We start from the raw sequence: 27,005 nt of genomic DNA, 5'->3' as shown, positions 1-27,005 counted from the left end.
TGCCAGTACTACTCGGAAGAGGATGTTGAAAGAGGTGATTGGAGAAGCTGTTCTCAAGTCTTCGGTCTGGACATGCTGGTTCGAACTTGTATAGGAGTGTATATAACAGAGCTGAACCAGTGAAAGTATTTTCCAGCACAATTGTGACAGCTAAAATAAAAAGTAGATTTGAATTTTTCCAAAATTCAATTGTTTATTTATTTATTTAGAGGTACAGTGCAGGTTCAACAAAATGCACCACCCCGCAACCCACCTATTTAACCCTAGCTTAATCACACGACAATTTACAATGACCAATTAACCTGTTAGTCGATACAGTACACCTTTGGAATATGAGAGGAAAGCAGTGCACCCGAAGGAAACCCACACATTCATGGGGAGGATGTAGAGACTCCTAATAGATGGTGCTAGCATTGAACTCCGATGCCCTGAGCTGTAACGGGATGTACTGTGGCACCCCTTCCAAGATGTTTTTTTTTTAAATCAGTTCCAATAAACAAAATGAAGAATTCTTCTTTAATTATTCATCACTTTTGCTCTCAGGCATAAACTTCCACCATAGATAAATCCAAACTCACTGGAAACATAACTGATTTATTACCCCTGGATTCACTCCTACCACCATTAGCAGTTTCAGCTATCTCAGACAACAGCTCTGGAAATCCCTCTCTCTCAGGCCATCTGTATAATTACCTCAAGCGTAGGTCTAAATTTTTAAATAATATTCTTGCTTGTGGATATTCAAATAAGGTGCTGCATAATATACAACGTGGTTCCAGTTGCTAGTTCTGACTTTTCCAAACCCTACCTGGCAGTCAATGAAAGATCCTCATTCTGAAACATCAAGATCCCCCACAGATGCTGCCTGACCTGAGCAGTTTAGTTTCACATTTTGGTTTTATTTCCAAAATGTTCTAACCTGTTCCTCTGATTTCACTGTAAATTTGATCTGACAAAAAAAATTCAGCGCCACAAGTTTCTACAACTCCTTTTCCTCAGCCAAGGATTCTACTCAATTGGATTTGTTTATCATAATTTCTATGCTCCTGACAGAGTGGGAAGAGTGGGAAGAGTGAACGAAGAGGGCTATCTTTATTGTGGCATCACCTATTGCACAGAGTTCCCAACATGGGGGGCACAGACCTATGGTAAACCACCTGACAGCATTCATGATGTAGGTCTACGCATGAAATGCAATTGATTGAGACTTTAAAAACAGCAGCTAGTGCCATGGGATGAGAAAAGCATGGCAGGAAAAGTAGAAACAGTTACAGACATTAAAAGCAGCTGTATTTTTATGCTCAAAATGTCTTTTCAAGTACTTAGCACTGAATTACCATTTGTCCTTTGTGTGAGAGCTTGTGCTTTCAGGAAGCCCTCTGCAAAACCAGTCTTAAATGCATCCTGATGAGCCTCAGGAATATTTTTTGTTTTAATCAAACTCTCCAAATTCTCAACTTCTCTGCCTCGGTCTCTCAACAGAAGTCCCTACAAATAAAGATAAAAATGTTAATGCTATTATAGTATTTACAAAGAAGTGCTCATGTAGTATTACAAATAGTAACTCTCTGCTTACCTTCATAAATGAAGGAGCAATACTCTCTGCTTCAGCTGCATTCTCGGTTGCTACAGGTCTCCTTGCTCTTGATCTCAGTGTTTTAAAGCCTCGCCTCTGCTCGCGGACTTAAGGAAAGAAGTTAAAGCTCATTAATATTGCTTCAGACAACTATTTCAAACGCAAATATAAATTAAGTCCATTATGTCCAGCATACGTACATGCCGATAGATGAAGACCGGAACAGAAGGTTGATAGAAATGGTGAATGTTGTTGAGAGAACTGAGCTGTACGCAACACTTTGAAGATACTGTTTGAAAATCCTAGAAAAAGAATCAGTAAAGTCACAACACAAAAGGAGACCACTCAGCCAACAGTGTCTAAACTGGTCAGGGTTATTTACCACTGGGCACTATTCCTCTGGATCAAAACTCTTCAAGGCCACATCCAAGTCATGTTAAAATGTGATGAAGTTCTCCACTTTCATCACCCTTTCAGACGGATAATTCCACATCCTCAAAAACTTGCTGGGTGAAACCTTTTTTTTCGTTCATGTCCTCTCTACAATTTCGTTACCAATACTTTAAATCTAAGCCACAAACTACTTGCAGATTTCTGCCTAGTTTACCAACCAAAGGCTTTAGTCCTTCTTTGAGTCACAGAAAGATAGATCATGGAAACAGTCTCTTTGACCCAAAGACTCTGCACTGACCATCCAGCCATTTTGGAATGGCCATGTGTGAGTGGGCCAGTGTAAGAGTGGGAATCTGAGACTTTGGCTCAAGAGGTTTTGACAAGGAGGCACAAGTGAGTAGCAGGTAAGAGCTGGTTAGGGTTGATTTTTTAAATATAGTAGTTAAAGACACCAGATGACAACTAATTAAGTATAGATGCTGGATCAGGTGATGTGTTGTTACTACAATGATGTGAGAGCTGGCGACCATATCTGCAGCAAGCATTGGTTACTCGAGGAACTCAAGCTCAAAGTTGATGACCTAGAATCTGAGTTTCACACTGCAACGCATCAATGAGACACCATTTCAGGAAACAATCACACTCATTAACTACTTCAAACTCAATTTGTGGTCAAGCACAAGAGAATGTGACTGAGTGAGGCAGGTAGGAGGATCCAAGATATAGTGCTAGATGCTATGCTGATACTGGCGAGGATCCCGGGAATGAAAGGGTTAAATTATGAGGACATTCAATAGCCCTGGATCTGTACTTGCTAGAGTTTAGAAGAATAAGGGGAATGTCATTGAAACCTACTGAATATTGAAGGACCGGATACAATGGGCATGCAGATGTTTTCAATAGAATGAGAGGGCAATCATTCAAATCGATAGAGTGGACATGGAGAGGATGTTTCCAATAGTTGGGGAGTCTAGCATGAGATAGCACAGCTTCAGAATAGAAGGATGCCTCTTTAGAACGCAGATGAGGAAGAATTTCTTTAGCCATTAGGTATAATTTAAAGTGGAGGTTGATAAGTTCTCAATTAGTAAGGGTGTCAGAGGATACAGGGAGAAGGCAGGAGAATGGGGGTTGCGAGGTATAATAAATAACAGGGCAGCATGGCAGTGCAGTGGTTAGCACAATGCTCACAGTACCGGCGACCCGGGTTCAATGCCCACCACTGCCTCAAAGGGGTTTGTACATTCTCTCCATAACCACAAGGGTTTCCTTTGAGTGCTCTAATTTCCTCCCACAGTCAAAAGATGTAGGTTTGGTAGGGCAATTGGTCATTGGAAATTGTCCTGTGATTAGGCTAGGGTTAAACCGGGGGATGCTGGGCAGTGTGGCTCAAAAGGATGGAAGGGCATATTCCACACTATTCCATCAGCTATGATCAAATGGCAGAGTAGACTCAATGGGCTGAATGGCCAAATTATCCTATGTCCTATAGTCTAAGCCCCATTCTTATACTAATCCTAAGCAAACATATTTTATTCTCCAGACACTCCATCAACTGACTCCATATATTTTACCATACATCTTCCAAAGGTGTAGTCTCCTGCTACATTATGTCTGTTACCAGTTACTTCACAATTCTCTGGGTTAATTTTCACTTTCTTAGTTTTTAGACTTACTGCAAAGGCAACTTATAGCATTCTACAGTCCACGGCTTTCCTTCTTACTGTCAGCCATGAGGCTAATTTTTATACCATTTCGAACCTTTGTTATCCTTTCTACATGCAAATCCAAATTATTCATCAAGTAACAAATTCCACTGGTAACAGCCTCCCAGGCACAAAATTAGGTACTACCCTTTGCCTTCTGCCATTGAACCAATTTAAGATCTAATGTGCCCCTTTCACTTAGACCCTATCAGCCCTACATTTCTTGACAACTGTTGCTGTAGAACACCTTATGAAATGACTTGCCAAAATCTAAGTACCCTAGGTCAAAGTGATTGACCTCAGTTGTGTCATGTATTCAGAACATTACATCATGTCAATCGACAATCTTCCCCTAAACCTATACTGATTGTCCTTAATAAATCTGAACCTTTGGATTTATTGATTTTATTTGCTAGTAATTTTTTCCATTACTCTCTCTTTGCTTTCCTATTTTACCTTCTCCTGTATACATGCTTTCTATATTCCGCTATTTAATTATCTTTCAATTATTTTTATATATAGCACTAAATAACATTTCACTTTTGTTTTTCCTTGATTTCCTTGGACTTTCTGCACTGGGAACCTTAATTATTCATAGAATAGATGTCAGATCACTAGGTAGGTCAATCTCCACTGCCATTTCAGTATCCTTTCCCCAGGTTTAGTACTATGGAAAGGGGGCGTTAATTAAACTTGATGCCCTGCACTTCATAATTCAGAAAGTTCCTTCTTAATCAGATTGCATTTCTTGAAATGTGGAGAAAAGGGAGGAAAAACCTCTTACCATGTTTATTTTCAAAGAAGGACTGTGATGAAACATGAGATATTTTCCACTGGGACGAACCAGAGTTTGAATCAACTAACGACAAACTTGGAAGTAACCTGCCAACCAATTCATCCAGGTGGCTGGTTTTTAAATCAGACAGTCCAAAATCCCTTAAGTTACCCAGAGGCTGAAAATAAAAGAAAACAAAAACAACTTTAACAGATTATAACCATTTTTTAAAATTGCTTTATCTTACTTAAAACAAGTTTTAGACCAACATCTTTTAAAGTTTGCAAAATCTGATTTAATGTACTCCCGCTGAAACTGATCAGTTTTTAAAACCACACATTTGTGTTGCAGAAAAATGTTAAACAATAATTCAATAGCCAGCTTAATACATGAGTGAAAATAACTTTTTGCAGTATTTAGAATTAAAAGACACTTAAGCAGGTACATGAATAGGAAAAGTTTAGTGGATATGGGGAAAATGGGAAGAACTGAGATGAGACTCTTAGTCGGGATGAACTAAATGGGCCAGACAGACCTGTTTCTGCACTGTATGCTACTAATCATATTGAAATTTAACTTAAATGTTAAGTTGATTCAAGAACCAGGAAATCTAAGGAGGTTCAAAGTGCACATGAATGAGTTAAAAGTTTTATTATAATTAATAATCAAAAGGGTGTTTCCTATTGACGCACTAACTGGTGTATTAAATCAGTGGTCCCCAACCTCTGAGCCGCGAAGCATGCAGGAGTGCAGCGGTAGCCGGAATGCACCCAGCACATCTTTAAGAAAAAAAGCCGAAATAAACAAGCTAATTAATTAGGTTCCGGCTACCGCTGCACCCCTGCATGCTTTGCGGCCCGGTATCGGTCCGCGGCCCGGAGGTTGGGGACCACTGTTTAATTAAATAACCTTAAGTTCTTTGAACTAGTCTAAGCAAAAGAAAAGCAGAGGAGGATGTGGATGTAAGCAACACTCAATATATATATACACACACTGACATTGTGAAAAAGACTAAGGAGCTGGTGGTAGACCTGAGGAGAGCTAAGGTACCGGTGACCCCTGTTTCCATCCAGGGGGTCAGGGTGGACATGGTGGAGGATTACAAATACCTGGGGATACGAATTGACAATAAACTGGACTGGTCAAAGAACACTGAGGCTGTCTACAAGAAGGGTCAGAACTGTCTCTATTTCCTGAGGAGACTGAGGTCCTTTAACATCTGCCGGACGATGCTGAGGATGTTCTATGAGCCTGTGGTGGCCAGTGCTATCATGTTTGCTGTTGTGTGCTGGGGCAGCAGGCTGAGGGTAGCAGACACCAACAGAATCAATAAACTCATTCCTAAGGCCAATGATGTTGTGGGGATGGAACTGGACTCTCTGACGGTGGTGTCTGAAAAGAGGATGCTGTCCAAGTTGCATGCCATCTTGGGCAATGTCTCCCATCCACTACATAATGTACTGGTTGGGCACAGGAGTACATTCAGCCAGAGACTCATTCCACCGAGATGCAACAGAGAGCGTCATAGGAAGTCATTCCTGCCTGTGGCCATCAAACTTTACAACTCCTCCCTTGGAGGGTCAGACACCCTGAGCCAGTAGGCTGGTCCTGGACTTATTTCCTGGCATAATTTACATATTACTATTTAACTATTTATGGTTTTATTACTATTTATTATTTATGGTGCAACTGTAACAAAAACCAATTTCCCCCGGGATCAATAAAGAATGACTATGACTATGACATTGGGTACCAAGGCAATAGTAAAAAAAATTCAGATCTTCGGGGGAAACCCCCAAAAAGCAGACAAGGTTTGACAAAGTTGAACCAAGCAAATAAAAAACTGATGGGAGATATTACAGTTTATATTTATTACAGATATTACAGTACAGAGAAGATTCACTAGAATGATTCCGGGAATGAGAGGGTTAACATATGAGGAACGTTTGTCCGCTCTTGGACCGTATTCCTTGGAGTTTAGAAGAATGAGGGGAGACCTCATAGAAACATTTCGAATGTTAAAAGGCATGGACAGAGTGGATATGGCAAAGTTGTTTCCCATGATGGGGGAGTCTAGTACGAGAGGGCATGACTTCAGGATTGAAGGGCGCCCTTTCAGAACAGAAATGCGAAAAAAAATTTTTAGTCAGAGGGTGGTGAATCTATGGAATTCGTTGCCACGGGCAGCAGTGGAGGCCAAGACATTGGGTGTCTTTAAGGCAGAGATTGATAGGTATCTGAGTAGCCAGGGCATCAAAGGTTATGGTGAGAAGGGGGGGCAGTGGGACTAAATAGGATAAAATGGATCAGCTCATTTAAAATGGCGGAGCAGACTCGATGGGCCGAATGGCCTACTTCTGCTCCTTTGTCTTATGGTCTTATCAGAAGTGGCACTAAATTCATTAGGAAATATTGGAGAAGCCAAGCTTACTTTTACCAGAAAATACTGAGGGTGATTTGAAAGAGGCTACAAATTATGAAAGCATTTGATGTAGAAACCATGTTTGCAGTAGCAAGAAGATCAGAACCAAAAGCAATTGATATAATATAGTTTTTTTTAAACATCTCTTTATTGCTTTTACAGAATGAAAAGAAAACACATTAGATCATCCATAGGTTTGAAAGTACAACAAAGTTAAAGAAAAGAAAAAAAAAACAGAATACATAAAAAATCAAAAGAAAAAAAAACACATACAAAAAAAGCAAACACCCCGCCATTAAAAAAAGTTAATTCAGTTCATTACTTTCATCATCCTGAATATTGTTCTCCAGAAACTTGTAGAAAATGTCCCAAATTTCCCGAAATTTGCCAAGTTTATAATATAGTTACTACATTACAGGAAGGATGTGGTAGCAATTGAAAAAGTTCAGAAAAGATTAACTAGGGTATTGTCTGCAAGTGAGGGCTATAGTTACGAGAGATTGGACAGGTGGGGTTTATTCTCAGTGTCATATAGAAGGCCAGGGGTGATCTTATAATGATTTATAAAATTACAAGGAATTTAGAATGTGAGGGCATGGGCTTAAGAGAGAGAAGAAATTTAACTGAAGTTTGAGAGATAAGTTCCTCCACATAAATATCTGCAAAGAACAGCCAGGAGGTGACAGAGGCATATACAAATATTAAAAAGCAGGTATTTGGATAGGAAAGTTGCAAAATGACACAGACCTAATGCAGGCAAATGGAATGCGCAGACAGGCAAACTGATGGTATTGATGAGACCCAATCAAGAAAACCTTACTCTCTTTATTCACAGGATGTAAATGTGTTGAAAGCATTTCCGAGGTTCGCTAGGCTTATATCAGAATCAGAATCAGGTTTATTATCACTGGCATATGTCGTGAAATTTGTTAACTTAGCAGCAGCAGTTCAATGCAATACATAATATAGAAGAAAAAAATAATAATAACTAAATCAATTACAGCATATGTATATTGAATAATTTAAAATTGTGCAAAAAACAGACATAATACATTAAAAAGGTGAGGTAGTGTTCAGGGGTTCAATGTCCATTTAGGAATCAGATGGCAGAGGGGAAGAAGCTGTTCCTGAATCGCTGAGTGTATGCCTTCAGGCTTTTGTACCTGAAGTTAACAGGGTGAACAGTGAGAAAAGGGCATGCCCTGGGTGCTGGAGGTCCTTAATAATGGACACTGCCTTTCTGAGACACCACTCCTTGAAGATGTCCTGGCAGTACCCAAGATGGAGCCGACTAAATTTACAACCCTCTACAGCTTCTTTCAGTCCTGTGTAGTTCCCCCCAGCCCCCGCCCCATACTGGACAGTGATGCAGCCTGTCAGAATGCTCTCCATAGTACATCTATAGAAGTTTTTGACTGTATTTGTTGATATACCAAATCTCTTCAATCTCGAAATATCGAAAGGAATGGGTTGCATTCACTACAGTTTCAAAGAGTGAGATGTGACTTAATTAAAGTTACCTTCGCTGTAGTAAGAAGATCAGAACCAAAGGCTATTGCTGTAATATTATTACTGTCTACACACTACAGGAAGGATGTGGTATTGGTTCCGGAGGGGATGTTTCTTCTTGTGACAATACAGATGTAAGGGGTTCTCTTTTATGCTAACTACTAAGGCTGATAAAATGGCTTCTCTGCAGTGTTATAATAAAATGGCTTCCCTGTAATGTTAACTGCTGATGTAATGGGTTCTCTGTAGTTGTGATGTTTGGGTTATAACTACAGATAATGGAACTAACCAATGGGCGACATGTTATTCTACCTTGCATGTCTGGGAACCGAGTTGGTTCGTGCGTTTTTGCAGGCCAGGCGGGCGAAGAGGGAGGACGAGTGCAGGAAGCGTTCAGTGATCACGGAGTGGCGGACACGGAAATTCAAGGTTCCGAAGGTTGGCGGGATTTCAGCAGAGGTTGTTTATGGAAGGACACTGGAGGACTCCAACATTTTTTCCTGTGCACGAACTGATACTTTCAATAACAGTTGTTTCTCTATTAATCACATCACAAAGTAAGATTTATAAAGTGTAATCATTTAATCGCTTATGGTGTACTGTCTGATTTTTGCATTGTGGGTTTGTACTGGGGTACATTACATAGCATCCACACAAAACTTGATTACTCAGTTGGGCAGGGCTGAAGGCTGCCTCCTCTAGACGAACCCGAGTTGAGCGACCTGAGACTTACACAGATATTTCCTATCATCTAAATATATGAAGGATACATATGAGTTGAAGATCAATAAACAAAAAGGAAGAAAGGACAGGTAAAAATAAGACAGTGATAGTCAGATAGCTTTTTTATGTTCTATAAGCATGTAGATTTGTGTGAAATGACATACTCCAGTAGAGTAGAATATACAACAGTACAGCATAGCTCAGGTCCAGAATGTTGTACTGAACTAATTAAATTAGAAATTAAATACCTAACTAAACTAACCCCTTCTGCTTACACAGTGTCCATATCTCTCCATTCTTTGTACATTCATGTTGGCAGAGTATTTCAGGCACCCACCACTGTGTGAAAAATCCTACCCTGCACACCTTCTTCGAACTATTCCCTCTCACCTTAAATGCATGCTCCCAATAATAAACATTTCAACTCTTCAAAATGATATTGGTTGTCTATCTATGCTTCCTAAAATCTTATAACCTTCTATCAAGTCTCCTCAATGTCTCTGCCGCTCCAGAGAAAACAAATTTGTCCAACTTATCTTTACAGCACATGTCCTCTAATCCAGGCAGAATTCTGTTAAACCTCTTCTACGCCCACCCTAAACCCCCACATCATTCCTATAATGGGGAGACCAGAATTGAAAGCAATACTCCAGATGTAGTTGAACCAGAGTTTTATAAAGCTGCAACATAACCTTCTGACTCCTGAACTTAGTTCCTTAACTAATCACGGCAAACATGCCCTATGGCTTCCTCACCATCCTGTTAACCTGCACAGCTACTTTCAGGAAGCCAAGGTCTTGGGCCTCAGATCCCACTGTACATCAATACTGTTAAGAGTGCCGCCTTTAACTGTGTATTTTCCCTTCCCATTTGATCACCTAAGGTGCAAAACCTCACACTTGGCCTAAGTATCTTGACAGAGTGGATGTGAGACGGATGTTTCTTCTAGTGACAATGTAGACCTTTCTATATTTCCTATCATCAGAATATACAACTTGCCCACCTGCCCTTTCTCAACCCTTATCGAAAGCTTATTTATACCCTGCTGCCTCCTTTGTCAACATTATATGCTATCCATTACACCACCAATCTTTGTATCATCCATCTACAGTTCCAAGAAAAAGTTTGTGAACCCTTTGCAATTACCTGTTTTTCTGCATTAATTACTCATAAAATGTGGTCTGATCTTTCTCTAAATCATAATAATAGACAAACACAATCTGCCTAAATTAATAACACACAAACAATTACACTTTTTTTCATCAATACTGAGTACACCATTTAAACAATCACAGTCTAAGTTCAAAAAAGTATGTGAACTTCTAGGGTAATGCATTCAACAATATGGAGTCAGGTGATCTGATCAATGAGATGAGATTGGAGGTGTGGGTTGTAGAGGTGCCCCGCCCTATAAAAAAGACGCACAAATTTAGTGCTGTTGCTACTCTCCCTAGGAGTGGGCGTCCTGCAAAGACCACAACAACAGCACAACATGCAGTGCTGAAGGAGATGAAAAACAACCCAAGGGTAACAGTAAAAGGCCTGCAGAAATCTCTGGAATTTGTTAAAGTCCATGTTCATATGTTCACTATAAGAAAAACACTGAACAAGAATGAAGGACACCATGGAGGAAACCACTGCTCTTTAAAAATAACATTGCTGCACGTCTCAAGTTCGCAAAAGACCACCTGGATGTTCCACAATGCTTCTGGTTCAATGTTCCGTGGACAGATGAGACAAAAGTTGAACTTTCTGGCGGAAATGCACATCGCTATGTTTGGAGGAAAAAGGGAACTGCACACTGGATAATGCAACACGACAGTGATCCAAAACATGAGAGTATATCAACAACAGAATGGTTTAAAAATAATAAAATTCATGTCTTAGAATGACCAAGTCAGAGTCCAGACCTTAAGCCAATTGAGATGCTGTGGCAGGACCAGAGGAGGGCAGTTCATGCAAGGTATCCCAGAAATATTGATGAACTGAAACAGTTTTTTATGGAGGAATGGCCTAAAATTCCTCCTCGCTGTTGTGCAAGTCTGATCAGCAGCAACAGGAAACATTTGCTGGAGGTTATTGATGCTAACGGAGGTTCAACTAGTTATTATTTATAAGGGTTCACATTCTTTTTCCAGCCTAGACTGTGAATGATTAAACAATGTGTTTAATAAAGACATGAACAGTACCATTGATTGTGTGTTACCAGTTTAGGCAGATTGTGTTTTTCTATTATTATGAGTTAGACAAAGATCAGTCTCACATTTTATGAGTAATTACTGCAGAACAACAGGTAATTGCAAAGGGTTCACAAACTTTTTCTTGCAACTATAAATTCACCAACTTTCTAGACATCCAAACTCCCATAGTCATTTCCCAATACCAGGTCAAGTATGGCCCCTCTTTTCATTAAATCGTCTACATACTGACTCAAGAAACCCTTTTCAATGCACCTAACAAAATCCGTCATGGTTTATATTAGGGAAGTTGAAGTCACCCACAACTGCAACTTCCATTATCTCCAAAGGGATTCCACCACCAAACACATTTTAACCTCTCCCCCAACCCTGCTTTCCGCTCCCTCTATGTTTCCCATGGCCATTCGTCTGTCTCCGTTAACCTCTCTCCTGCCACTTGGTCCATGGCCTCCTCAATATTCCTCAGTCATGTTGGCTATTGGGGGACTGTAGTATTATCCCATCAGAATGACTGCAACTTCTTACTTTTGATTCTACCCATTTACAGACAGATCAGCCATGGTCTCATTGAATGGCGGGGCAGGGTCAATGGGCCGGATGGCCTATTCCTGCTCCTATTTCTTATGTTCTTATGTACCCATATATACTCAGTGGATGAGCTTTCTATTATATCCCATTTCAGTGCAATTGCGATTTTGTCCCTACTTAATAATGCAACACCCCCCCACCTACATTGTAAATATATCACAAAATGCAAATATTTATACCCAACTCAAGTTTTCTGGATGCATTAAGAATTTCCATTTGGAAAATTAATTTTGGAGAAAATGGTGAAGTCATTAATTTTAGAATAAAAAGTAAACTGCAAGTAGAAGAGTATTAAAGCCATTCAAGACCATTTCCTCCAATGAAAGAGATGTTCTGATCTGGTATGCTCCAATATTCTATAGCTTAATTGTACCTAATTAGATACTGCACATTTTTCTATACATAATTTCTCTTCGTGCCTGTGAAAGCAGAGTATCTTCTATCCCTACGTCTTTGTCAAGTTATGATACACTTCAGCATCACAGTAGGAAATCAGCTTTCCCATTTCATGTATAAAGTAGCAGTATTCTGCAGCACTGCACTCATAGACATTTGATCTTTTTTGAGGGAAGTATTGATTTAATAACACATCTGCAAAAGTGTTTTGGGTTATATAAACTCACTTTTCATTATGAACAATTACCTCATTCACTTGATCATGCTCTTGTGGTTTTTCTCGCTGGAGACACTGTATGGATGCAGAACTAACTGAGCTTGCTGAGCTTTTAAGTGAATGGAAGGTGCTGATCAGCTGACTTAGAGGGACCGTTACCTAAACAATAGGAAAATAAAAAGGTTAAAACAGCTAAACAAGAATGACAAAGGTTAAAGTTTATGTATCAATGATAAAACCATTTTAAGACATTATACCATCTTAATATTCAATTTAGATTCTTGAAATATATTTTTTGTTTATAAGAGGAAATAAATGTTAAATTTTACTGATTGATTTCAGCATATCTATTTCATAACACAAACACTCTCTCTATATGAGTCTGTTGCCTACTGGAAGCTGAGGTCAGTCTCCATAGACTGATGACTTGACTAGACATTCACTGTCAAAGTGTGGAAAAGTTCAAGTTTAATTATCATTCAACCAAACACAGGAATACAGCCAAACGAAACACAGCACATACAATTATGGTTGCAGAAAAACATACAGTCACAAAAATAATATTTAGCCCAAGTCTCTGAGGGTCATGGCCTATAGATTGATGGTGCATGGAGAAATGTTTTTGCAAGAACAGATGGCAAAAGTTATCTTCTCACAAAAGTGCAGCCATGTTTTTGCAAGAACAGATGGCAAAAGTTCTCTTCTCACAAAAGTGCAGCAGACTAATACAATCCAGCTTGTCTTCCACTCAGCAAACACTGGAGGGCAGCACCAACAGGAGGGACATGCTTCCAACTCCGTACCGAATCCAGCTCTCTGAGCCATGCTAATCTGAGGCGTTCACTTACATTCATCCCATTTTACTCTCACCCACCCAACCCATCAACCTTCCCACCCCCCCACCCCCCCCCACTGATTCTACAGTTATTATACACTAACAGCAATTTACAACAGCCAGTCACCTACCAACCTGCCTATGTTTGGGATATGGGAGGGATCTGGAGCACCCACAGTCCTTTTTTAAGGCATCCGTTAGTCTAGCGAGACCATGGATCTGCGAAAGTCTTCATTCTCCAGGGCGCAGACCTGGGCAAGGTTATATGGAAGACCAGCAGTTGTCCATGCTGCAAGTCTCCCCTCTCCACGACACCAATATTGTCCAAGGGAAGGGCATTAGGACCCAGTGTCGTTGCAGAGCAATGTGTGATTAACTGCCTTGCTCAAGGATACAACACGTTACCTCGAACTCACGACCTTCAGGTCGCCAGTCCAATGCCTTAACCGCTTGGCCACGTGCCCACTCCCACAGTCACAGGGTGAAGTATAAATTCCACACAGACTGCAGAAGTCAGATCACAGGCCAATGGGTTCACTCAAGTGCACATTTAACTGAAGATAATAGAAACCACTGTTATCAACTAACACCCAGGGTAGCAGTCAGGATAGGCTTGAGACAGAAAATACTAGAAGCAGTCAGCAGAAACATAGTCAACATTTCTGGCTGATGACCATTTTTATTAGAATATGAGGAAAATGACATCAGGCTGAAATATTAATTTCATTTTACTATCCACAAATGCAGTCTGACCTGCTCTACACCGCGAGCATATTTCAAGCATTAACAAGAAAAAAATCTGCCGATGCTGGAAATCCAAGCAACACACGCAAAATGCCAGGCAGCACCTATGGAAAAGCGTACAGTCAAAGTTTTGGGCTGAGACGCCGACTGTACTCTTTTCCATAGATGCTGCCTGGCCTGCTGAGTTCCTCCAGCATTTTGTGTGATATTTCAAGCATGGCCTTTTTTTCTGCTTTAATTTTAGGAATTCTATTGTGCAGTTATGAATCTTGGGAGAGTTGATGAGCATGTGTGGAGAATGAAAAGACAACTGGGATTAGTGTAGAATTATTCCACATGATTACTGTGCACTGGGTGCTCTGATAGGGCCCAATTCGTTGCTGCATTTCTCCATGAGGTTTTTAATGTAAATGTGATTACACCGTAAGACAGAAGAGCAGAATTAGACCATTTGGCCCATTAAGTCAGCCTAGCCACCCAACAAAATATTATCCTGCCTTCTCTCCATAGCCTTTTGACATCCTAGCTAATTTAAAACCTATCAACCTCCATTTTAAGTATACCCAATGACTTGGCAAAGAATTCCACAAATTCACCACTGCCTGGCTAAGGAAAGTCCTCATCTCTGTTCAAAAAGGAACATCCTCTATTCTGAGGCTGTGCTCCCTGGTCCCAGACTCCCCCAATGTAGGAAACATCCTCTTCATATGCCTTTCAATATATAAGCAAGCCAACAAACATTCTTCATACGTTAACTTGCTCATTCCCGGAATCAAAACTCGTCTGGCCCCGCTCCGTCTTTTAGACAAGGACTCCAAAACTGTTCACAATAATCCAAGTACAGTCTGACCAATGCCTTATAAAGCCTCATTTTACAATGCCTTATAAAATCCTTGCTTTTATATTCTAGCCCTCTTGAAGTGAATGCTAACATTACCTTTGCCTTTACAGCCTGCAGGCTAACCTTTAGGGAATTCTGCCGAAGGACTCTCAAGTTCTTTTGCACCTCTGATTTCTGAATTTCCTCCCCATTTAGAAAATATTCTATGATTTTATTCCTTAAGAAAGTGCATGACCATACACTTTGCTGCACTATATTCCACAAACAGTACTTCTGGGAGAGGTAACATTTCACCTGCAAGTTTTGTTGGGGGTCATCTACTGTATCCAGTGCTCTTGGTGTGGCTCCTGTCTATCGGTGAGACCTGACATAGATTGGGAGACTGCCTCACTGAGCACCTATGATCATCTGCCAGGAAAAGTAGGATCTCCCAAAAGCCACCCATTTTAATTCCACTTCCCATTCTCATTCCGACATGTCAGTTCATGCCACCATGAGGCCACACTAAGGTTGGAGGAGCAACACCTTATATTCCATCTGGGTAGCCTCTAACCTGGTGGCATGAACACTGATTTCCAGAACTTCCTGTAAGTGCCTTCCATTCCTGTTTCCCTCTCCTAGCTCCTTACCTGCCCATCACCTCCCCCCTTCCATTTCTTCCATGATCTTCTATCCTCTCCTATCAGATTCCCATTCACCAGCCCTTTACCTCTTTTGCCAATCAGCTTCCCTGCTCTTCACCGCCCCCTCCCAGTTTCACCCATCACCTTGTACTTCTTCCTCCACATCCCCCCACCATCTTACTCTACCTTCTCCTCTTTCTTCCAGTCCTGATATAGGTCTCGGCTGAAACATCGACTGTTTACTCTTTTCTACGGATGCTGTCTGGCCTTCCTCCACTATTTTGTTTGTGTTGCTTCCAGCCATGCTAGTATCTTTTCTGCAAAACCATGGGCTCTAATTTTGTTTGGCAGCCTCATGCGTAGCACCTTGTCAAGTGCCTTCTGAAAATCCAAGTTAACACCATCCACTGATTCTCCTTTCTCTATACTGCCTGTTATTTCCTCAAAGAATTCCAACAGATTTGTCAGAGAAGATTTCCCCTTAAGGAAGCCATGCTGACTTCGGCCTATTTAATCATGTGCCTCCAGGTACCCCAATACATACCTCATCTTTAATAAAAGACTCCAACATCTTGCCTATTACTGATATCAGGCCAACTACCCTATAATTTCTTGTCTTTTGCTGCCTCCCTTCTTAAAGTGTGCAGTGGCATTTGCAATCTCCAGTCCTCCAGAGCCATCCCAGAATCTAGTGATTCTTGAAAGGTCATTACTAATGACTCCATGATCTCTACAGTTACCTCGTTCAGAGCCCCATGGTGTAATCCATATGGTCCAAGTGACTTATCTACCTTCAAACCTTTCAGCTTCCCAAGCACCTTCTCCCTAGTAATAGCAACTGTACTCATTTCTGCCCTTTGACACTCTTGAATTTCTGGCATACTGCTGGTGTCTTCCGCAGTGAAGACCAATACAAAATACTTAAGTTTGTCTGCCATTCCTTTATCCACCATTACTACCCCTTTAATCTCATTTTCCAAGGTCCGATATCCACTAACACCTTACTTTTACTCTTGATATATTTGAAAACAACTTTTGATATTCTTTTATATTATTGGCAGGCTTATCTTCATATTTCATATTTTCTCTCATTGCTATTTTGTATTTTTTAAAAATTTCTTTCTATTGATTTTTTTAAAAGCTTCCCACTAATTTTTGCTATATTGTAGGCACTCACTTTTGCTTTTATGCTGTCTTTGACTTCCCTTGTCAGCCACGGTTCCTTCATCCTCCCTTTAGAATATGGCTACTTCTTTGGGATGTATCTATCCTGTGCCTTTCAAATTGCTCCCAGAAACCCCAGCCATTGCTGTCCTGTCGTCATACCTACTAGTGTCCCTTTCCTATCAACTTTGGCCAGCTCCTCTCATTCCTCTGTAGTTGCCTTTACTCTACTATGATACTGATCATTATCAAGGAATTTCAACATGGTAACAGGGAAATCTTAACTAATACAAAAAAAATCTGAAATTATGAAAATAATTGCATAAGCTTGGGTTGATTTCCTTTGGGACTAAGGGAAGATTTAATAAAAGTGTATAGAGTTATGAGGAGCTGAGAAAAAATGAAAAGAAAGAATTGATTATCCTTAGTCATCAAAAGCTTGGAAGCAATATTCACAGTGGGTGTGGTGGGGGAGAGGTGAGTGGGTTTAACCAGTACAAGGTGGGAGTCTGTAACACACTGCCTAAAAAGGAGGCAGATTCCTTATTACTGTTAAAAAGTATTATCACTTAATCTTTAATTACATTTGTTGAATTAACATTTTGAACAGAATAATTACACCAGGGATGCACCTCAGTTTTTATAAGTTTAAATATTTTTCCATGTCTGGGCTGGTTTGCTTTAATTGAAGGTCAGAGAAGTATTTTATAATTTTCTTCCTATTTGTACGAGGTTATGTCTACATTTCAGCTGTGCAAATACTTTGCAGAGATTATAAAATATTTTAAAATGATTGCAATGAAAAGAACAGCAGTTGTATAGGATTAGACAAATGGGTATTTTCCTGTCAAGTTTATTGTCACATGCCCATGTACAGTGAGGTATGTACAGTACAGTGAAACAACTTACTTGCAGCAGCATCACAGGCTCATGGGCACAGACAGCAAATATAAATTAAACATAAAATTATACCCAAAAGTGAGCAGACATCCCACCTCCCCCAGAAGTTCCGGGAGTCTCCTGCATATTAATAGCAGCTCCCTGACGCCCGCAAGTTATATACAATATCCCGGAAATGAGAGGGAGAGCGGGAGCAAGAGCGAGAATCCTGATTGGTCTCTCTTTGTGCTAAGTAGACCTATCAGTTTTCTCTGTGGGCGGGCTTTACAGTCGACCTCTGTCTCTCCATCAGTTCAATTTAGTGTCCTGCACCGCCATGAAAGAGTGTTTCAAAAAAATATAAAACGCACTTCACCCCAGACTAGACTAAAGTGTACCCCTGCCTAATAGGGGTCAAAAATAATGACAGTGTTGCTCGCTGCACTGTTTGCAACAGTGACTTTTCTATTGCCCATGGTGGGTTAGGACTGTAAAAGACATGTTGAGGTGAGTTTAACAGGTGTCATTCATTCATTAGCATAGCTAACGTTATTTAAACTAGCTGGCTAGCTGCTAAGGAGGGGCTCTATTGCAGACCTCCCACCTCTCCCGGAAGTTCTGGGAAAATCCCGCAAATTGATGGTGCTACCTCCCTGAAATGAGTTATTGCAGGGTGGGATGTCTGAGTGAGGGGAAAAAAGTCATTGACAAAAGATGAGCACAGAAATTGAGTGTTGCAGAAAAATGCATCTCAATCACAAAACTGAAGGCCACGGTTAGTAGCAGTAACAGTCTCCAAAAGGTTTTTAAAGTCAAAATGGATCTTTTGTTCAAACAATTTTCATCATCATTCTCAAGCTATTCAAGACTTGAAAAATCCATCTGGCATTCCTTAAGAGGCAGAAACCCACAAATAGTGGGAAAGAAGAATGGGACAGAAAACTTCAGCTAAAGATCAAACAAACATAAAATGGCAGTGAACAATGGATTATAAATGTGGAGGAGAGCGAGTGGTTTCTTGGAGGGGCCGCCAGTTTGAGTTGGAGAGACTGCTGGATCCCACTGCTCTCAGAGATGTTTTCAATATTCTGAGATTTATGGATTGGGCTGTAGTTCAAACTAACTGTAGTTCATATTGTCCTCTTCCGTTCTGTCGCCCTTTTTTTGTTGCCAATTGGCAGGCTGTGGGTTTGGGATTTGGGGTTTGATGTTCTTGCTGTTGTATCTCCAGGTAAGTGATCTGTTAGTTTTAGTGTGAGGGAGGGGCTGGGGAGTTTGGGGTTTCTGATTTTTCTTTACATGGGGGGGTGGAATTACAACTGGAGGGCAAGTGGAGGGATTGATGTCTTTTTTTCAACCTCTTCTTGGTTTTCTGTATTTTATGACTATCTGGAGAAGATAAATCTCAGATTGTATTCTGCCTACATAATTTGATAATAAAATGAGCCTTTCAACTTTGAATCAAAAGCAAGGAACAATGATCCACTACCAGCAGAGAAACAACGAAACAAAACTGCAGACAATTGAAAATTGTTGATGTTATGGATAGTGTAAAAGATTGGCAAAGTATACAGTAGGGTATAGATCAGATGCAGATACGGGCAAAGAAATGGCAGATGGAATTTCACTCAGCCAGATCTAACATTTTGGAAGACCAAATGTAAAGGGGAAAAACACTGTTAATGGTAAGACCCTTAATGATGTTGCTGTGATGCTTGCCTTTATTTGTTAAGACTATAAGACATAGGAGCCAAATTAAGCTATTTGGCCCATCAGGTCTGCTCCACCATTCAATCATGGCTGATCCTTTTCTTGCCTTCTTCAGCCCCACTTTCCAGCATTCTCCCCATAATCTTTGATGCTGTGGCCAATCAAGAATCTATACACCAACCTCCACAGATGCCAGTAGTTAGAAACTCCACAAATTCACCACCCTCTGGCTAAAGAAATTTCTCTGCATCTCTGCTTTAAATGGACACCCTCTATCCTGAGGCTGTGCCCTCTTGTCCTAGACTCCCCCACCATGGGAAACATCCTTTCCTCATCTACTCTATCTCAGCTTTTCAACATTCAAAAGGTTTCAATGAGATCCCCCCCCCGATCCTTCTGAACTCCAGAGAGAACAGACCCTGAGCCATTAAATGTTCCTCATATAACCCTTTCATTCCTGGAATCATCGTTGTGAACCTCCTCTGAACCCCCTCTAATGCCAGCACACCTTTTCTTAGATAAAGAGTGCAAAACTGTTCATAATACTTAAGGTAAGGCCTCACCAGTGCCTTATAAAGCCACAGCTTCCCTCCTCAGATATTCTAGACCTCTTGAAATGAATGCTAATATTGCCTTCCTCACCACCGACTCAACCTGGAAATTAACCTTTAGCGTGTTCTGCATAAGGACTCCTAAGGCCCTTTGCATCTCAGGTTTTTGGATTTTCTCCCTTTTCACATTTATTTCTTCTACCAAAGTGCATGACCATGCATATTCCAATATTGTATTTCATTTGCCACTTTCTTGCCCATTCTCCTAATCTGCCTAAGTCCTTCTGCAGCCTGTCTGTTTCCTCAACACTACCTGCCCCTCCACCAACCTTCATATCATCTGCAAACTTGGCAACAGAGCCATCTATTCCACCATCTACTTCATTGATATACAGCATAAAAAGCAGTCCCAACACCAACCTCTGTGGAACACCTTAGTCTGTGGCAGCCAACCAGAAAAGGATCCTTTTATTCCCACTCGCTCTCTCCTACCAATCAGCCAATGCTCTAACCAGGCTAGTACCTTTCCTGTAACACCATGGGCTTTAACATGGTAAGCAGCCTCATGTGTGGCACCTTGCCAAAGGCCTTCTGAAAATCCAAATATACAACATCCACTGCATCCCCATTAACTATCCTACTTGTAATCTCCTCAAAGAATTCCAACAGGTTTGTCGGGCAAGATTTTCCCTTAAGGAAACCATGCTGTCATTGCCCTATGTTGTCCTGTGTCACCAAGTACTCCATAACCACATCCTTAACAACTGACTCCAACATCTTCGCAACCAATGAGGTCAGGCTAACTGGTCTATAATTTCCTTTCTGCTGCCTTCCTCCTTTCTTAAAGAGTGGAGTGATATTTGCAACATTCCAGTCCTGTGGCACCATGCCAGAGTCCATTGATTCTTGAAAGATCATTACTCTTGCCTCCATAAATCACCACCACTACCTCTTTCAGAACCCTAGGGTGCAGTTCATCTGATCCGGGTGACTTATATACCTTGAGGTCTTTCAGCTTTTTGAGCACCTTCTCCCTCGTAATAGTAACTGCACTCACTTCTCTTCCCTCACACCCTTCAACATCTGGCACACTGCTAGTGTCTTCCACAGTGAAGACTGATGCAAAATACTCAGTTAGTTCATCTGCCATCTCCTTGTCCCCGTTATTATTTCTCCTGCCTCTCCTGTTCTATATCCACTCTCATCGTTTTTTTTTAATATATTTGAAAATGCAGTCCTGGGCATGACTCTAAACTGCAACCGGTGATGAGGCTCTGATTGGGGGACTTTCAGAGCTTTGGGGAAAGTACAGTTACCCCTTACTCATTGCTCCCAGGGCCGCTCTGACCCGGAGTGGTAACACCTGCAAGGGTTCCTGCTCAGGATATGAGCGAAGGCCAACGGCAGATCCGGCAGGTTCAGTAACTGAACTTATGACGGAGAAGGCGGATGAGCTACGACGTCAAAAGTCAACGGCTATAGTATAGGCGGATGAACAGTTGGGAAGAGAAATGGTGATTTCTTTAGTTCGCCCAACGGTAGGCAATGGCAAACCACTGTTGCAATTTGCTAAGAAAACCATGGTCAAACTCTCAAAATGTGTCACACAACAACAGCGACAAGAGGATCTTCAAGACAACTCTGAAGATGTTTTGCTCGGTAGGGTCGATTCTGGCCAGCAGGGGATCCCCGACTGTCATCCAGCTACTGCTCATAAAATTCAAGTAACACAAAAGAAAATTATTGCCACTTGGAATGCAAGAACCCTATATCAAGCAGGAAGATTGGAAAATGTGATAAGTGAAATGGAAAGACTAAAGATTAACATCATGGGAATTAGCGAAGTTCATTGGATAGGTGCTGGAACATGTCAGATTAGAAATAAAACACTAGTTTATTCTTGTGGAACACCCCATACTAATGGAGTAGGAATTCTTATGTATGAAAACATGGCAAAAAGTGTTTTAGGGCGTTGGGCAATATCAGAAAGAATGCTCCTTGTTAGATTCAAAGGACAACCATATGAATTAGCAATTATACAGGTATATGCACCAACAACAGATGGAACAAATGAAGATATAGATAAATTCTATGAACAGCTTGAACAAGCAAAGAATAGATGCAAATCTCAAGATATTGTTATTGTCATGGGAGATCTAAATGCTAAAGTAGGACAAGATGCTGATGGAAATACCATAGGAAAATTTGGACTGGGGAAAGAAATGAAAGAGCTGAGAAATGGGTAGAATGGTGCAAGATGAATTATCAGGTCATTATGAATACCTACTTTAAAAACCATCTAAGACGCTTGTGGATCTGGAAAAGTCCAGGTGATAACACTAGAAATCAAATTGACTTTATTACTATAAACCAAAGATTTAGAAACTCAGTGACTCAATGCAAAACATAATCCAGGTGCAGACTGTAGTAGTGACCATAACCCAGTAGTATGTCACGTAAAAGTAAAACTTAAAAAACTAAAGAAGCAAAAACCTGAACAATCCCTTGACTACTTGCCATTTAATTAAAGAAGAAAACTTAAGACAAAAATTTACAATTGAAGTAAGGAATAGATTTCAAAGTCTAGAAATAGAATCTGTTGAAGATGATAGCAATCATGTAGAAATGAAATTTAACTCTCTAAAGGATGCCTTGGTAGAATCAGCAAAGTCAGTGATTCCTAAAAAAGAAAAAAGCACAAAGAATAAATGGTTGACAGATGAAATCAAAAATCTAATGGAAGAAAGGAGACAGAAGAAAGCAAATCCTATAGAATATAAGTCTTTAGATAAAAAAAGTTAAAAGCTTATGTCAAAAAGCCAAAGAAGAATGGTTAAACCAGGAATGTGAGCAAATAGAAAGAATCCCTGTTACTGATCCCAAAAGGTTACATCAACAAATCAAGAATATCACTGGTAAAAAGCTCCTCTGCTTTCAGGTGGAAGTTTGAAAGCAAAGGATGGTACCATTATCATGGAAAAAGATGAGATTATGAACAGACGGACTGAGTATATTCAGGAATTGTTTAAAGACGATCGAGGCGAAAAACGAGAAATTAAGAAAAACATTTAAGGTCCAAGTATTTCAAAATCTGAAGTTCATAATGCAATAAATAAGATGAAGGAAGGAAAGGCAGCAGCAGGTCCTGATAAATTAGTAATAGAACAAATTATTGCCCTTGAAGATTATGGAATTGAAAAACTTACTAATTTAATCAATGACATTTATGAGACTGGAATAATACCAGAAGTGATGAAAAAAAATCAGTATTTATCACTCTTCTTAAGAAAGCTGGAGCAATAGAATGTGAATACATAGGACCATAAGTTTAATGAGTCATATCACCAAGATACTTCTAAGAATTTTGTTGACAAGAGCTAAAAGTAAGATACAAGCTGAAGTAGGCAAAGAACAATGTGGTTCTGTGGAAAACAAAGGTACAAGAAATGCAATATTGATGTTAAGGATACTATCAGAACGAGCTATTCAAGTGCAAAAAGGTTTGTTTGTTTTATCGACTACACAAAAGCATTTGATAAAGTGAAGAACAATAAGCTATTTGAAATATTATAGAAAACTTTAGATGTAGATTCGAAAGACCTCCGCCTAATCAGAAATCTGTACTGGGCACAAACTGCCACTGTAAGAATAGATGGAGAAGTGAGTCAGTTTACGAAAATCAAGAGAGGTGTTAGACAAGGGTGTGTATTCTCCCCTGATTTATTTAATGTGTACAGTGAAACAATATTACAAAAAAAAGAGACATCTTGGGAATCAAAGTTGGTGGTGAAAACATCAATAATTTCAGATATGCAGATGACACAGTGTTAATTGCAAGTACGGAGGAAGAACTACAAAACTTAATTGATATAATTGTTGAAGAAAGTGCACAAATGGGTCTATCTATCAATTGCAAAAGGACGAATGTATGGTGATATCCAAAAAGAAAGAGGATCCTATCTGCAGGCTGAGAATTAACGGGGAGGACATAAAACAAGTACAGAACTTCTGCTACTTAGGAAGCTGGGTGACATCAAATGGCAGGTGCGACATGGACATCAGAAGAAGAAGAGGGATGGCAAAAGACACCTTTACTAGAATGAAGAGTATACTGACCAATACTAAACTAGACATGACAACCCGCCTCAGAGTACTGAAATGTCACGTTTATCCAGTTATGTTATATGGCTCAGAATGTTGGACATCAACAGTTGAGAAAAAGCTATTTAGAGATATTCTTTTATAAATCCTTAACATGTGCAAGTATGTTGTTCTCCATTTTATCAAATGCTTTCTGAAAACTTGTATACTGTATCCTCTGGTACCCTTTAATCTAGGTAGTTGCCTTTTAGGTAAGAAGACACTTGCATTTGTCAGGCATGATTTATTTTCCTTTCATCTTGATGTGATTCCCCCACCTCATTATACTTATGGTTTATTTTTCTCTTTCACCACATCTCTAAATAGCTTTTTCTCAACTGTTGATGTCCAGTTAATAATTGCTTATATTTTTCCTCCTTATTCAGAACACATTTATGCTTGCCTCTTTAGTTTATGAAGTTCTGCTACTTTTTGAAGATGCTCATAGAACATGCCTGCTCTTGATCTTTTTAATTTTAGAACATAGACTACTACAGCACAGGAACAAGGCAATGTTATGATAGTCGTGGGAGATTTTAACATGCAGGTACATTGGGAATATCAGGTCGGTAATGGATCTCAAGAAACTAAATTTGGGAATATTTCACTGATGCGACAAGTAATCTCCTTGATCCACTTTGGTTCAAAAGCCTGATGGTTGAGGGGCAATATCTGTTCCTGATCCCGGCGATAAGGGTCCTAGGGTTCCTGTATCTTCTTCCTGATGTCAGCAGTGAAAAGACAGCATGTCCTGGATGGTAGGGGTCGCTGATGATGAATGCTGATTTCCTGCAACAACGCTCTGTGTAGACGCGCTCAATGGTGGGGAGGGCTTTACCCATGATGGACTGGCCTGTATCCAATACTTTTTGTAGGATTTTCCATTCAAGGGCATTGGTGTTTCAATGGGAAGTTGCACAAACAAGAGGATTCCAAACATTTGGAATTCTCTAAGATCTATGTATATTGAAGAAGTAAAAGTAAATTGATAGGTTTTGGGCAAAGAAGTGAATTGACAAGAGGAAGGACAGAAAAGTGGTGTAGTTATATTTGTACTTAATGGATGGATTAGCAGCTTAGGGACTGTGCAGTTACTCTTTATGCAATATATCAACTACTCCTACATGCTGATCAGAAGTTCTTCCACTAATGAATGGAAACATTTGCAGGTCAAGTTCAATCACTCATCCATCTCAAATTTACTATCAGTTGTTGATTGCACTTCTGACAAAACCAAAGCTATGAATATATTAATGCTATTCAGATTAAAGCATGACCACGTTAGACCTAAGCAACTGTTGCTAGAATAAAAATAAAGATATAAAAAAACATTTCAATGAGGCAAACAAACATGCAGCGTCCTCTTTGACATTCTACCATTCGGCAGGAGAGTGCAATGCCTCAAGGCAAGAACAGTCAGGATGGGAAAACAGCTTCTTCCCTCAAGCCATTAGCCTTTGCAACTCCCTGCCACATCACAATTGAAACATAGAAACAGAAAACCTACAGCACAATACAGGCCCTTTGGCCCACAAAGCTGTACTGAACATGTCCTTACCTGAGAAATTACCTAGGGTTACCCATAGCCCTCTATTTTTCTAAGCTCTATGTACATGTCCAGGAGTTTCTTAAAAGACCCTACTGTATCCGCCTCCACCACTGTCACCAGCAGCCCAAGTGTCACTGGCTAATTTGTACTGTACCCTACAATACTTAATTTATGCACTTTACTTGATTTATCTATGCATAGTTCATTTGTAGATTTAAGCTATTGTGCGTTATGTGTATGACTGTGCATTACACCCTAATCTGGTGAAATGTTGTCACATTTGGTGGTATACATGTATATAGTTAAACAACAATAAACTTGAATTGACTCACAAGGCTAGAAACTTTAGGCCAATTAACGTAATAATTATTAGGTAGTATAAGACCACAGAAAAATTAAGTAGAATGGTCATGGTATCAAGTTCAGGAAATCATGCTTGACAAATCTAATAAATGTCTTAAGGATGCCATGGGCAGAACGTATAAAGAGAAAATTACAGATGCAATCGATTTTGCGAACTTATTAAAACACAAGATTCTGAGTGAGTTTTTCTGGATAACTATACGCTCACAATATATATACTGCAGTTTAAAGGGTAAAGATCATTTACTTCAAAGATAGGCGATGTAAATAATGAATTTCATCTAACAATCAAAAGGTAAAACTGTGCCCCTATAAACCGTAACCCGCGTGATCTTTAGACTGGTTCAACATCTATCAGTTGCCAAATAATAATAACAGACAACACTGAGGTCAATTCCCGAGCGATCTCTGGGTCGCTGTGTGAGCTCCGGTGATCGGTAACCCTAGCGATCTCGGGGCCGGTGTGAGCTCCGGCGATCGGTAACCCTGACGATCTCGGGGCCGGTGTGAGCTCCGGTGATCGGCAACCCTGACGATCTCGGGGCCGGTGTGAGCTCCGGTGATCGGTAACCCTAGCGATCTCGGGGCCGATTCCATATCCGCAATATGTCTCCCTTTCAAGGCCTGTCCAAAATGCGCATCGACTGCGCCACCACTTGCTTACCTGCGGCTGAAACGTGGAGAGTGAAAACATCTCAAAACCTGTGTGAAGTGAACTCCTCGCTGAAGTGGGAGACCGCGCTCGGTCTCCACCCCGGGATAATCCACAACACTCCCGTCACACCGGACAGCTGCGTGTATTGTGAAAATGGCTTCCTCCCTGTGACATCAGCGCAGCACTTCACCCCAGCCTCGATAATTGCTTCCGGGTGACGCTTGTCGTCAGAATGTCCCGAGAAGCGTCGGTCTGAGCTCACAGCAGTGACGTCACGAACGCCTTGAAACAAGAACAGAACAGCATGTTGTTGTTTCAACGTGATAGTTTCGAGAGGGAAACAGTTACTCTTGTATAACATTGAGTATTAACTTTGTCTGTGCAAGGATGCTGTTTAACCAGATGAATATTTCAATGTAAACATAAGAGATTCTGCAGATGCTGGACA

The 27,005-nt window shown here is 40.3% G+C and overlaps 1 protein-coding gene across 1 annotated transcript in view; it reads right to left on the bottom strand.

The window, feature by feature from the left end:
* Window positions 1–26,754, bottom strand: part of yme1l1b (YME1-like 1b) — a 51,886-nt gene extending 25,132 nt beyond the window's left edge. Inside the window, exons 1-6 of the mRNA XM_063044274.1 lie at window positions 26,567–26,754; window positions 12,534–12,662; window positions 4,460–4,628; window positions 1,777–1,878; window positions 1,577–1,683; window positions 1,338–1,488 (exon numbers count right to left, since the gene is read on the bottom strand). Of these exons, the coding sequence (XP_062900344.1) occupies window positions 1,338–1,488; window positions 1,577–1,683; window positions 1,777–1,878; window positions 4,460–4,628; window positions 12,534–12,662; window positions 26,567–26,596 (688 nt within the window). The 5' untranslated portion in view covers window positions 26,597–26,754. The remainder of the gene's footprint in view (window positions 1–1,337; window positions 1,489–1,576; window positions 1,684–1,776; window positions 1,879–4,459; window positions 4,629–12,533; window positions 12,663–26,566) is intronic.
* Between the last annotated feature and the right edge of the window lie 251 nt (window positions 26,755–27,005).

Source organism: Mobula hypostoma, chromosome 3, assembly GCF_963921235.1.
Source record: "Mobula hypostoma chromosome 3, sMobHyp1.1, whole genome shotgun sequence".
NCBI classification, from domain to species: domain Eukaryota; kingdom Metazoa; phylum Chordata; class Chondrichthyes; order Myliobatiformes; family Myliobatidae; genus Mobula; species Mobula hypostoma.
Note: the sequence above shows the minus strand (reverse complement) of the source record. Positions and strands in the feature narration are given on the sequence as shown.